Source organism: Triturus cristatus, chromosome 5_1 (genome assembly GCF_964204655.1).
Source record: "Triturus cristatus chromosome 5_1, aTriCri1.1, whole genome shotgun sequence".
Classification (NCBI taxonomy): Eukaryota; Metazoa; Chordata; class Amphibia; order Caudata; family Salamandridae; genus Triturus; species Triturus cristatus.
In genome coordinates this window covers 295475121-295490048 of record NC_140587.1, presented here as the reverse complement: position 1 = coordinate 295490048, position 14928 = coordinate 295475121, and the positions used below count along the sequence as shown (strand labels likewise).

Below are 14928 nucleotides of genomic sequence, written 5' to 3'. Positions count from 1 at the left end.
CCTTGCGTACCACTAAGCATCCCATCCCCACCTCGCCCCAGGAATAAGACCCTCTTTTATACACAAACATCTGAAATTGACTCAGCCCGTGGGGGTTCACATATGTTTCCTCGGAATTCATTCCATTTTCCCCATATTCTAGACCACTTCTTGGGGCATCCCCTGTGCATGTAAACCACTCTTTCTACCACCACAGCAGTATCCATGTCGCCTCTCCACTGTTGGTATGTGGGGGGCAGCCCCGAACCCCAGTTCCGTGCTATATTGCGTTTTGCAATCGTCATCCCCAGTGTCGCCCACTCCTGCATCCTCAGATTTAAGTCTGTTGGTTCCCATATGTTAAGGAGGCACCGTTTTGGCTCCGGCGGGACCTCCGCCCCCCCTACTTTTGCAATGATCCTCATGAGTTTTTCCCAGTAAGGTACTATCTGCGGGCATTGCCATATTATATGAAAAAATGTACCCGGTTGCCCACATTGACGTAAGCACCGGGGGTCGGGCGCCCGACCCAGCTTGTGCATCAGGGTACGTGTATAGTATATACGGTGAAGAATCTTCAACTGCACAAGTTTGAGTTTAGAGGAGATCGCCACCTCTCGCGGGGATGCTAATGCCTCCTGCCACTCAGACTCATCCAGAACTCCCACGTCCTCCCGCCAACGATCTCGTAGGGTCACTGTGGGGTCCGGCTGATTATTTATAATTTTACGGTAGGTTTGGGAAATGGCTTTTTTGGTCATGTGATCCGTAAGGAGTCTATCCTCTAGTGGCGAGGTCTCCGGTAGTTGTGTATCCCGCGGTATTGTATTGCGCAGTGCATGCCTGACCTGCATATATCTAAAGATTTCGGTTGGGGCCATGTCATACTTTTCTCTCAGTTGTTCAAAAGGAACTATCCCGCCCTTCACCCAAAGGTCTCCTATTTTGAGATACCTATGAGGTCCCATTGTTTGAATCCCTTAGTGTTGTAGAACTTGCCCAGCCGCGGGGTCTCCCAGAGCGGTGTTGCCTGCGTCAATCTACCTTCCCAGCCCAGCGCTCGTTGCGCGGTGTGCCATATTTTGACTGTGTGTGCAGTCGGGCTCGTAAGATTGCTTTTCCTCGTGTTTGTGTATAGGGCCCTTAGAATGTGACCTGCCGGCAGGACATACCTGTCTAATCGGAAAGCTGGCTCCTCCTGTGATGCGTGTATCCACTGATTTATAATCATAAGCTGTGCAGCCCAGTAGTACAATTTTATATTGGGCAGAGCGACCCCTCCATCATACCAGCAACGATGTAACTTGTGCATCGCTATGCGTGCTGGCCTCCCGTCCCACAATAAGGTAGTGAGTTCCGCGTCGATTGCCTTGAAGTATTCCGTGGGGACCGGAAGCGGGGTGTTCTGGAGGGCGTACAGGAATCTTGGCAATGCCATCATCTTGAATAAGGCGGCTCTACCTAGCAGCGTCAATGGTAGCGACCGCCAGTGCTTCACATCGTGTTGTAATTTGTGAAGCGGTTTCATGAGGTTCTCTTCAATGAAGAGTGTTCGTTGGGGCGTGATATATATCCCCAGATATTTGAATCCTCTGGTTGCCACTTGCAGTTTACAACCAGGCGGTAGCCACGGAGTGGACCCGTACAGGACATACAACAGGGATTTCTCCCAGTTTATCGTGTACCCGGAAACTTGTCCATACGCGGTACAGATGTCCAGCAAACCGACAATGGAGCGTGCCGGGGACGTCATGTACAACAAGATATCATCCTCGTACAGTGAGATACGGTCCTCCCATCCCATTTCCCATCTCATCCCGCGGATCATCTGGTCCTGTCTTATCCACGCCGCCAGCGGTTCCAGCTCCATGGTTTTTTAATATCATTTTTATGTTTGACTGTTGGAATAAAAGTCATACTGCAGTTACCATCAGGATAATTCATAACAGATGCACGTTAAAACATAAACAAAGGCACAGGGGGTTTTTTAGGTCGGAATTTAAGTGAAACTGCAGTTAAGATAAGGATAATTGCTAACAGATGCACGCTGAAACAGAAACAAAGCCACAGAGCTTCTTTAGGTCAGAATGGAAGTCAGACTGCAGTTATGATAAGGATAATTGCTAATAGATGCACGTCTCTGTAAACAGGGGCCATCACATGCTACACAGTGTGATAGCCAAACTAAATACCCACTAAGTGAAATCGCCAAAAGGAGAGAAGGGAGGGAATTTTACAACCCAAAACCAATACAAAGGCTACATTTTTTAATGGCACAGCCAACAACCAGTAGAAAGCAGTTTTTTTAATACACAGAATACAATACAACATGTCTTGCAGACAGCGCAAGCGCTGTCTATGCTCGACCTAAAAATGTATTATGAGTTCATGTATACATTTTCAACAGTAGGTGGCAGTGTTGCACTGTGATAGAATTTTTCAGAGGCAGTAAGCGTGGTTAAAGTATGCGTGGTAGTGGAATGCGTGGTGAAGGTGTTTGTAATGTGAATGAATGTAAATGCGTGGTAGTGGGATGCGTTGTGAAATGTGCGATGTAAAGACATGCCTGGTGAAGGAAGGCGTGGTAATGTCGTACAACCAGTCTGAGAGGTGACCACATAAAGCAACTCGACTAGGCTGCCTCTCCCACCATGAGGAGTGGATGAGCTGAAGTATACACTACCTTAAAAGATCGATTACTGAAGGGCTAATCATTGGTGAGACAAACTTGAACTAAGTTCCATTCAATTTGGCTACCAAAGTCAGTAACTTGGAAGTTATTTTTAATTCAATGTTTTACAACATCAAAATGTCTGTATTTTTGTGTACTTATTCATTAAACTGATTGTTTAGTAAAGCGCGGCTTGGTGACAGAAAGCCTCTTCATGGTATGGATGACTGGAGACAGCACAAATATTACCATTATAGACTGAAGGCCTAATTTAGAGTTTGGTTGAAATGATACTCGAAAAAAGTGGCAGCTCTCCTGTCCCCCGTATGTGGATTGTCGTTCACTATAGTATACTTTTAATACGGACGGAATATCCACCACATTTTGAATAGAGTATCATGTTGGCAACGCTCTAAATAAAGGCTAAAGTAAAAAGGAGTGACAAATATCCAATCATAACCCATTTATATTGCTAAACAGAAAGTCTTGTGCATTAGCAAACTATAGTTCCACCTGCTGGATTACCCACTACCAAAAGATGGGCTATTAGCTGTGTTTAAGCAGCCTAAACTTTGGCATTGCTTAATATCGAAAAGCTGATTATTCCAAAGTTGTGCCCCAGTCCCCTCCAGTGGCTGCATGGAATAGGTAAGAGCCTCATCTTGTTGGATCTCAGCATACCAGATGAGGTGTGGTCTTCAGTCTTCAGGGCAGTGATGGGGTCTTGACCTCATACACCTATGAAAGGGCTCTAAGCTCGATTTGAGACACCACAGGCAGCCAGTGCAACTTTCACAGTAGGGATGATGTGACTATGGTGGTCAGCCAAGCAGCAGCATTTTGGATATTTTTTCGACTGGTTATGATCTTTTTAGGGGCTGCAATAGAAAAAGACTTGTAGTAGTCCAAGTATGAGACCAAAACGGTGCTTGCAATAGTCGAGTTCTCTTTCGCGTCTAGCAAAAGCAGTTTTAGCAACTACGTACAAGTAAAAGCTACAGTTCTGGGTTAGTTGGTTCACTTGACCCTTCATGCTGAGCTGTCCGTCAGCCGGACATTGATTGTTTTAAAATTTGGAGATTATATGAATCGGTGTGTTACCTACATGAAAATGTTCATAGTCTAGTTTGATGATTATAAGCTGCAGCTTCGTTTTCTCACCATTCATAGTGAACTAACAGACTTCCATTTTTGTTGAAGAATGATGATATTGTGTACTTTATGCGAGTCGTGTTCAACTTGGTTAAGGAGTGTGTAGTGGTTTTGAAAATATGTTGAAGAGTGCATAACTGAGAGCATCATCTTGTGATGTTTAGGCTGAGAGGTCCTACCCTCCAAAAAGAATCGAGATGTGCAGCACCACACTATCTAGGCGACTCACCAATACTGCACTGCATTAGTGGCAGCTGGGGTACGGATGTAAAGACTCCTTTAGTGATGTACAGTAAGAAGAAGCTTGGTATTTGACCCTGCTCCATGCCACTGACACTACACATGACTGCCCTGGGGAGGCTGGGCTCAACTGCGGAGAACCCCAAAGATCCTCGCTCAGCCCCATGCTCTTCAATATCTACATGGCCCCCCTCGCCGCCATCGTCAGACAGCATGGGCTCAGCATAGCATCCTACGCTGACAAAACCCAGCTCATCCTCTCCCTCACGAAGAACCCTGAAGACACCAGACTCTGCTTCCAGGAAGGAATGAAAGATGTCGCAGCCTGGTTGAGCAACACCTGCCTAAAGCTCAACTCGGAAAAGACAGAGGTCCTCGTTCTTGGACCCTCCCCCACAGCATGGGACAACACCTGGTGGCCCTCCACCCTCAGAAACCCACCCACTCCGACAGACCACACCCGCAACCTTGTCATCATTCTTAACTCCTCCCTCACCATGACCCGCCAGATCAATGCCCTCGCCTCCACTTGCTTCAACTCCCTCCACATCCTCCGCAAGACCTTCAAGTGGATCCCCCCTAAATCCAGAAAGACCGTCACCCTCGCACTCATAACCAGCAGACTGGACTACGGTAATGCCCTCTACGCCAGAATCAACAAATCTCTGCTACACACGCTCCAAACCATCCAAAACACCGCAGCCAGACTCGTCCTCAGAGCCCCACGAAATGAGCAAATAACCCAGCACCTACGAGACCTCCACTGGCTCCCCATCGAGAAGAGAGTAACCTTCAAGCTACTCACACACGCCTACAAATCCCTCCACAACACTGGACCCAAATACCTCAACGAAAAAGTCTCCTTCCACGTACCCAAAAGGAACTTCCGCTTCACTGACCTTGCCCCACGCATTTGCAGAACCAGAGCAGGTGGAAGAGCCTTCTCCTATGTCACAGCAAAGGCCTGGAACGAGCTCCCAGTAAACATCAGACACTCCCCCACTCTGCACACCTTAAGGAAGAGCCTCAAGACCTGGCTCTTTGACTGATCCGGAATCACAACCCCTCTCCCCTCTCCCCTCCCCCACCGCCTTGAGACCCTCATGGGTGAGTGCGCGTCTTAAAAACCCCTAAATGATTGATTGATTGATGAAGCTGTGCCTTCCTGCCCAACTATTTCTAGGCTCCTGGAGCCTAGTGAAAGGTCTGGCAGATCTCCTTAGCAACATTCGCCAGGAGATGCTGTGTGGATGACTCCCCACAAAACCCTGATCTTCACTGGGGACGGCTTGGCTGACGTAAGTTCCAGGGAAACCACAGCATTGCTCAGGAGGCTCTGTAATAAACATATTATTTATGCTAGTAACTGTCAGATTTGCTCTTCTGATCTGATCTAATCTAATGTCTGAAAAATGCATTCCAATGCCCCATCAATTAACTTATAAAGTCATGGTTTACGAGGAACGGGGCCGGCCAGGAGCAGAAGAGGGTTTGTCAGGACTCAGCCAACTACACCTTAGCAGTTACTGGGGCAGGACTGAGCAAAGGCAACGAGGGAACTCTCTCCGGGTGTGGTGCGGGCATCAAAGCCAGAAAGGGGAAGTGAATGGACTGGAATGTGTACTGCCAGGTGCCTCTTGACTACTGCTACTCTTCCAACGATGGCTGTCTGGGTGGTTGGTTGGTTGTAGAACCTTTCACCACTGAGAACACACTGTTGCCCAAAGCCCACACCTCACCAGTCAGTTCCCTGCACTAAAAGCCCCTCATATGGGTCTTTTTAAGCTGGATCCGATCCCCCCTCCCCATCACCTTACTTTTCTTTTTTATGCCTCTAGTCCCTTCTCTCGGGTTCCTTTGCAGAGGAGCTGCAATGTGGGCTGGGTGACTGCGTCAAGGAGACGCCCTAAAACAAAGCACGTTTGGCTTCCTAGGCTACCTCAAGGCTGCGGCATGGATTTTCTTTTCTATATCTGTGTGTTTTACGGTCGGTGTCCATCAATAGTCATGAGTCTCTGATTTCTGCTGGCTTGCAGTTTCTGAAAGGAGGGGCGGCTTCTTGGTGATGACAAAAGGAGAATATGGATGAGGATAAAAGCCAGGAAGTGGCAGACGAATATCGCATACGTTGCGTATTTAGTGCATCTTACATTCAGAGGTCGATAAAACCCGATGTTTTGGTGGCTAAAAAGCAGGTTTCAGTGAAAAAAATACAGTTCCACAATGTGGACATGACCAATTACAGAGCAGGCAATATGCAGACGGCGCTAGAGCTTCTTTGAAACGTAGTTTCTCCTACAACGCTTTGTTAATGGCATGAAAAAAATCACATATTCGGATAGTCTCTCTGTGGGCCCCCAATGCCAGACACAATCGGTCTTCCTGGGCGGAAGACAGCATCCCTGTGTATTTTTGGGAGTGTATACAGACATGGGTGTCTCGGACGTTCTATTCACAAGTAATGGTATTCATCCATAGTCAAAAGACAATTCTCATGCCAGTATTTCAAGATTGGATTAGTATCTAATTTCTCGTAGCATGACGTATTATTAAGTTGTGACAAGATTTCGTGGTTATAGTCTAGGGCGGCGGTTCATTATAACAATATTCCCCCCTTGGTCCGCTTCTCTTATGACCAGGTCATTGTTGGATGGTAGGAGTTTAGGCACAGTTTGTTCCCCTGTACTTAAAGAGTCTTTACATTTGTTTTGTCTCCATCATTTATCTATGTTCGATTTTCCAAGGTCTCCACTGACTAGGTTATAGAACATTTCAGTATTGTAACCTCTGAACAGCTGTGGAATCCATCAAGATTTGTTCCTCAATCCACTGTCAATGCTTACATCTGTTCGTACATTCAAGTCATCAACAACATTAGCTGCAGTAACCATAACACCCTCCACATCTGTGATTGATAATTAAGCCTAATCAAATGGAATATTAATACATTAAGATGAGATGAGTTTCATTCTGGATTATTTTCTTAAAGAGAGGAAACTGCCAAAAACAGGTTCCTCAGAAGGGTGATGGTGACTTTTGTGTACACATGTGTTAGTTACAACACAAGACATCAAGACACGCTTGCAGTATTGGAGTACTCACCGTAGCATGATACTGTGCACATAACTGGCTTGTACGTTCTAAGTGTTTTACGGTTCACACTACTCAAATAATCTAAATATTTCATTGTTGTGGTAGTGGCAACTGAAGTATAGGGGTATAACAATGTACAAGGGTATGTCACATGTAACCTACGTTGTGCCGAAAGGCATGCTAATATGGCTTAATGATTCTCGTTATCGAGAACAATGTTTGAAATTAAAGATTGCCTGATCCGAAGTATAGATTGTACTAGCCGGCAATATGTTCAGTTAAAACAATGGATAATATGATATGTGAAAAATTACATATAAAATATTGTACACTAAAAGAAATGATGTTCCTCATGCTGATGAAGGTATGGGTTCTCTCACACTGAGTTAATTATGGTTTTTCTTCGGTGTATCACATTATAGGGAGCACTTTGTTTATTATCCACAAGTACACAGGTTATGATATGCTAAAGGCATAGCTATACCGGATGAATTTGTTAGACAGGTTTTAATTTAATTTTCCAGCCCTGAGGAAGTTGTAGGATGACTCACCCACAGACGAAACACGTGTTGGCTGGCGGAAGAACTAATATCGAATTAAATCAAAGACTTGGAGAACATAAGGTCGACTGGATGACTCTTATTCATGCGGATATGTGATCACGGGTGCTCAGAGATTTGTTTCATTGATTCACATTTATAATTAGGGATGTAGGGTTGACATCCCTTCTCTGTAGAGCACCGCACTGATAATACAAAGCCTTATCAGTTGTATACTGTGGACTTTGCGACCAAATCCCTCATTCTCCAACTAAAGTGCAATTTATAGTAAAGCATGGCTAACTTTACGTAAACTTAAAATATACACAAGGATGCAGACATTGCGTTTGTGATTAAGTGTATGCATAAGCTTATACTGCATGCTGATATTACGTAATGTGTGGAAAGCTCATTCTGTAAAAAGCCCTTGATGCAAAAGGGCACTCAGAGACAATCTCTCTTGCTCTTTGGGTTCTGGCCTGTCTGCCAAAATACTGGATGGGCTCAGTAAGGAATCCTGAATGGTAGAGGAGCAGCTGATGATACAGTGTGCAAGTCTGCCGCCCTCACCCAGATCCTAGAAGTGGAGGCATGAGCGGACCAGTGAAGGATCAGGCGTCTGTAACAGGAAAAGACCTCAGGCAAAGGGAGATACAAGTCTGACATCACCTGATAACGAGCTTACCAGTTCCACTGTACCACCTAAGAATCCTCTACAGGGACTTATCCTATGACGTAACTGTAAACAGATATTTACACTATTATTAATGTCAATCAGCACACAGACCAAAGTCGATTGCCTCTGCAGCCTTGACCAACAGGTGTCATTAACACGCAAGCCAACTGTCCTCACTTTATTAACTTTGAAAGGAAGAAAAACGCCAAGACCTTTACTAGAGGCATCAGAAAAAAGCACCAAAAAGATGTCTAGAAACATTATGGATAGGTCTCTACCATCACCCTCTACCTGACGGTCTACCAGATCCAACCTTCTATCCATCTATAAAATATTTAAACTTGTAGCCACTCCATGTCTTAACTTCAGCAAAAATAAATAAACATAGCCTATCCACCTGTACAACAACCACCTCTCCCTCTGGCACTCAAACAAGGAAAGGTCACCCCACAGGTTAAGAAATGAAATGCATACACTAAATACCTCAGAAACTGCTCTCCTTCAACCAATCCTTCACTCAAGTGATAGAAAGTAAGGTCTCCTACCTAAACCCCATATACATAGCAGAAGACTACCCTAGCACTAGGTGCACTGAGGGCTAACACTGAGTGACCGGTCAGTGGCTTATGACATGGTCGGCAGGTCTATCCTCTTGGAAACTTCAGAAGCATGCCTTGCGATAGCGGGTGCCCATCCTTCCTGTCAGTTTGAACACAGTAGCAACACCTGGTACAAACCACACAGAGTGACACGGTCCTTCCTCTGTTTGAGTGTGTGCTAAGTGGCAGGTGTTAACCAGTAGTACAGACTGCACATCGCTCGCAGTTGTTGTGCAGGCCTCTAGAAAACGAATACTGTGCCCTGAAGCGGCCTCGCTGGGCTATTCGACTTACTGTAAATTAAAAAGGTTTCTAAATTGGATCTAAAAGAAATTAAAATAAGATTACATACAGTAATAAAAAGCATATACATCAGTTTGAAGTAAAATTGGTTGGTGAACATTCCAACATAACCAGAATGCACAACCACAAGAATGAAGTTATAATAACGCATTTACCACTACAATGAGGTATGTTACAATACTTAAGGGAGTAAGGAGTTCTTAGGATTCAGGGAAGCGTAGTTTATGGGATAATAAAGGGTTTGAGGGTCCAGAGCTGGGTATTGTACAGCAAAAGTAAAGGGTTTTAGCGTTCAGGGGTGGGTAGTGATAGGGACAGTAAAGAGTTTTTTAGGGTTCAGGGATGGGCAGTGTATTGGGGTAGTAAGGAGTTTACAGGGTGCAGGCATGGGTAGTGGTTAGGGGTAGTGAATGGCTTTCAGGGTTTAAAGATGAGTAGTGTTTAGGGGTAATACATTTCAGGGTAGCCTTTAGGGTATAAAGAGGTTGTAGGCGTTCAGGGAAGGATAATGCTAGTAGTACGGAGTTTTTAGGGATGGGGTATGCTAAGGGTTATTAAGGGTTTTTAGGGTTCAGTGAAGGATAGTATTAAAGGGTAGTAAGGGATTTTAAGGGTCTAAAGATGGGTAATGTTAAGAGGTAGTAGAGATATTTTAGGGTTTATGAAGGAGTAGTGCTCGGGGGTAGTATAGATTGATTTTGTATATATGTGTGTGTTTGTGTGATATATTACAATGTAATGTGTACTTGTGTTTTGCACTGTAAAGATATGGTGGTGAATGAAAATGTGTGGCAAGTATGGTTGTTGGTTTGCAAGTATGGTAAGTGTAATGCATGGTGTTGATGTTCTTTTTTGTTGTTGTTTTTTTTTTGGGAGTATTATACAGGGCGAACTCGACCCGAAAGTATCAGAGCACTTTACATTAGCAGCAAAAACCAAAGGAAATGATGGACGGAGTGTTGAACATTGCAAGCACTCACCCCCAGTCAACTGATCTGGGTTTAATCCATCACCGTTATTTAGCCCACTATGTCACCCCAGTTCAGACATGGCCATATGCAAATCAGTCTGACCCTGTGCCTCATGGGAACAGTGCAGCCCGAACTGCCAAGCCATGTCTTCCCTGGACCGGAAACAAGCTTCCTAGGACCAGTTTCTGGCATTTCAGCCGTCTTCAGCCAGGCTTGCTTGAATCCAGTGGCAAAGTGAGCAAGGGACTCACGTCTGAGCATACCCTGCCAACTTATGGCGAACACAGCAAAAACCAAAGGAAATGATGGACGGAGTGTTGAACATTGCAAGCATTCACCCCCAGTCAACTGATCTGGGTTTAATCCATCACCGTTATTTAGCCCACTCTGCCACCCCAGTTCAGACATGGCCATATGCAAATCAGTCTGACCCTGTGCCTCATGGGAACAGTGCAGCCCGAACTGCCAAGCCATGTCTTCCCTGGACCGGCAACAAGCTTCCTAGGACCAGTTTCTGGCATTTCAGCCGTCTTCAGCCAGGCTTGCTTGAATCCAGTGGCAAAGTGAGCAAGGGACTCACGTCTGAGCATACCCTGCCAACTTATGGCGAACACAGCAAAAACCAAAGGAAATGATGGACGGAGTGTTGAACATTGCAAGCACTCACCCCCAGTCAACTGATCTGGGTTTAATCCATCACCGTTATTTAGCCCACTCTGCCACCCCAGTTCAGACATGGCCATATGCAAATCAGTCTGACCCTGTGCCTCATGGGAACAGTGCAGCCCGAACTGCCAAGCCATGTCTTCCCTGGACCGGAAACAAGCTTCCTAGGACCAGTTTCTGGCATTTCAGCCGTCTTCAGCCAGGCTTGCTTGAATCCAGTGGCAAAGTGAGCAAGGGACTCACGTCTGAGCATACCCTGCCAACTTATGGCGAACACAGCAAAAACCAAAGGGAATGATGGATGGAGTGTTGAACATTGCAAGCACTCACCCCCAGTCAACTGATCTGGGTTTAATCCATCACCGTTATTTAGCCCACTCTGCCACCCCAGTTCAGACATGGCCATATGCAAATCAGTCTGACCCTGTGCCTCATGGGAACAGTGCAGCCCGAACTGCCAAGCCATGTCTTCCCTGGACCGGAAACAAGCTTCCTAGGACCAGTTTCTGGCATTTCAGCCGTCTTCAGCCAGGCTTGCTTGAATCCAGTGGCAAAGTGAGCAAGGGACTCACGTCTGAGCATACCCTGCCAACTTATGGCGAACACAGCAAAAACCAAAGGAAATGATGGACGGAGTGTTGAACATTGCAAGCACTCACCCCCAGTCAACTGATCTGGGTTTAATCCATCACCGTTATTTAGCCCACTATGTCACCCCAGTTCAGACATGGCCATATGCAAATCAGTCTGACCCTGTGCCTCATGGGAACAGTGCAGCCCAAACTGCCAAGCCATGTCTTCCCTGGACCGGAAACAAGCTTCCTAGGACCAGTTTCTGGCATTTCAGCCGTCTTCAGCCAGGCTTGCTTGAATCCAGTGGCAAAGTGAGCAAGGGACTCACGTCTGAGCATACCCTGCCAACTTATGGCGAACACAGCAAAAACCAAAGGAAATGATGGACGGAGTGTTGAACATTGCAAGCATTCACCCCCAGTCAACTGATCTGGGTTTAATCCATCACCGTTATTTAGCCCACACTGCCACCCCAGTTCAGACATGGCCATATGCAAATCAGTCTGACCCTGTGCCTCATGGGAACAGTGCAGCCCGAACTGCCAAGCCATGTCTTCCCTGGACCGGAAACAAGCTTCCTAGGACCAGTTTCTGGCATTTCAGCCGTCTTCAGCCAGGCTTGCTTGAATCCAGTGGCAAAGTGAGCAAGGGACTCACGTCTGAGCATACCCTGCCAACTTCTGGCAAACACAGCAAAAACCAAAGGAAATGATGGACGGAGTGTTGAACATTGCAAGCACTCACCCCCAGTCAACTGATCTGGGTCTAATCCATCACCGTTATTTAGCCCACTCTGCCACCCTAGTTCAGACATGGCCATATGCAAATCAGTCTGACCCTGTGCCTCATGGGAACAGTGCAGCCCGAACTGCCAAGCCATGTCTTCCCTGGACCGGAAACAAGCTTCCTAGGACCAGTTTCTGGCATTTCAGCCGTCTTCAGCCAGGCTTGCTTGAATCCAGTGGCAAAGTGAGCAAGGGACTCACGTCTGAGCATACCCTGCCAACTCATGGCGAACACAGCAAAAACCAAAGGGAATGATGGACGGAGTGTTGAACATTGCAAGCACTCACCCCCAGTCAACTGATCTGGGTTTAATCCATCACCGTTATTTAGCCCACTCTGGCACCCCAGTTCAGACATGGCCATATGCAAATCAGTCTGACCCTGTGCCTCATGGGAACAGTGCAGCCCGAACTGCCAAGCCATGTCTTCCCTGGACCGGAAACAAGCTTCCTAGGACCAGTTTCTGGCATTTCAGCCGTCTTCAGCCAGGCTTGCTTGAATCCAGTGGCAAAGTGAGCAAGGGACTCACGTCTGAGCATACCCTGCCAACTTATGGCGAACACAGCAAAAACCAAAGGAAATGATGGACGGAGTGTTGAACATTGCAAGCACTCACCCCCAGTCAACTGATCTGGGTTTAATCCATCACCGTTATTTAGCCCACTCTGCCACCCCAGTTCAGACATGGCCATATGCAAATCAGTCTGACCCTGTGCCTCATGGGAACAGTGCAGCCCGAACTGCCAAGCCATGTCTTACCTGGACCGGAAACAAGCTTCCTAGGACCAGATTCTGGCATTTCAGCCGTCTTCAGCCAGATCAGTTGACTGGGGGTGAGTGCTTGCAATGTTCAACACTCCGTCCATCATTTCCTTTGGTTTTTGCCACTTTACATTAGCACCAGTTGCGTTACAGACGGACACACTCATTTTGTTAGGCACGGGGAGAGAACGTTATTTGCCCAGAATTACAGGATGTTGAGCGTCGTCGCCGAGACTCAAAGACGGTTCCTCAGCTTAGAGGTCCACCGCTACATGGTCAAATTGGCTTTAAAAACCGGAACAAAACAAATACGGAAAACTCCTATAAAGGAAGCTTTCTGTTCACACAAACATCGAAAAGATAACAAGTTTGAGAAGAAAAAAACAACTTACTATGACCGGCCGCAACATGGTGATAAAAGTGCAGAAGCGGCCGCGCTCTTCGATGAGGGCTTTCCTCACCGCCTGCTTCTCGGTCTCCTCCAGCAGCAGGTATTTGTCGTTCACATCTTGCATTGCACTGTCCAGCTGAGGCTGAATATCACCTCTTCCTGCAAATAAACAAGAACATTCATTGAAGAAAGTTCCACAGATAAATCTCTTCACACAGGGAGCCGAACCCTACTTTAGAAGTTTTTATAATGAGATTTTTCGATCGAGTGGATTCATTCTATACAATCTAGTCAACAATGTTGCATACTCTGAATGGATGTTACCCAAAGAAATAAGTATGAAACATATCCGAACAGACAAAATGGCGTCTGAAGAGCTTGGAGTGGAGACAAATGTAGGAGAGATTGGCCGGTGGAGATACATCTTTAGAGTTGTCAGGTGTGAGGACAGAGTTGACGTAAGTAGGGAGTAAGGTCGACCTGGAAGAGGGAATTCGTACTGGAAAACTAAATGATTGTTAAAGTTTATTTTGTAGTACTGGTCTGCGGGGATTGAGGGGAACTTGAATGCGCTCTTAGGTATATGTATTGTTTAAAATATTTAAAGTGTTTAAAAATGCCAGACTCAGTTGTGTTAACAATGCTGGTGCTCCTCGACCCTACTCTGCTATTGTTCCTGCCAGGGGAATACCTCTAAGCACTACAATGGCCTGCTGCAGGTAGCCAGTCACCTCCGCTCCAGCCCTACATGTCCAATCCTTCATGTTCGCGCTATATAAAACTTGCAAATAAATGAATAAATCCTTTCATAGGCCATTTCAGTCAGATGAAGAGCAGCGCATTTTTAGGTTTAAAATCAGTAAAATTAATAAATTGTTAAATTGATACAAACTAAAATAATACTTATTAATACAAGTAGAACAAAACATTAAATGATTAATACAATTGATTTTTATGTTCATTTTGGCCGTATACAATTCAGAAAACCACGGCCAGTGTGAATTTCAGCTTATTATAAGCTTTGTTGAGATTCATTTTTAATTTGTAACTTTTAATTATCTGTATTTTTTCTTCTTAATTTGATCTAGTATTAGAACACAGCTATTGTTTCCCTTTTGTTACACTCAATGCTTTGTATTGGAACCAGCCTGCTTTTTTTTGCATCAAAGTTCTAGTTCTGACTGCACTGAAAGTGCCATAATTTGTCTCAAAACCCAAGCAGCATTCTAGACTGCCTATGCTGGTGCTGGTTAGGAATGTGGGACTGGCAAAGGAGAACTGTTTTCTGTACATTGGATGCCACACTTGAGTGCATCTGCCTTGTTAGCATTTGAGACTGTTCCTAAACATTTGAGCAAGGGCACACAATGATACTGCAGCACATTTTGTAGAGCATTAACATTCGAGAACACCATGCCCACAGTCTGGGCTCCTAGGCTGTGCTATATCAGGCTGTTTATATGTCCTTAGTGTGCGGAGATAACAGCAGATCAATCACTCATCACTTCCACGTGCACCTGCCTCATC

At 45.7% G+C, this 14928-nt stretch overlaps 1 protein-coding gene across 10 annotated transcripts in view; it reads right to left on the bottom strand.

Moving 5' to 3' along the window:
* The window catches only part of MTSS1 (MTSS I-BAR domain containing 1), a 495007-nt gene that overhangs the window by 97092 nt on the left and 382987 nt on the right, over positions 1-14928 (bottom strand). For all 10 annotated transcript variants that reach the window (XM_085604969.1, XM_085604972.1, XM_085604973.1 and 7 more), the window contains exon 7: positions 13403-13560. In XM_085604969.1, the coding sequence (XP_085461095.1) occupies positions 13403-13560 (158 nt within the window). The remainder of the gene's footprint in view (positions 1-13402; positions 13561-14928) is intronic.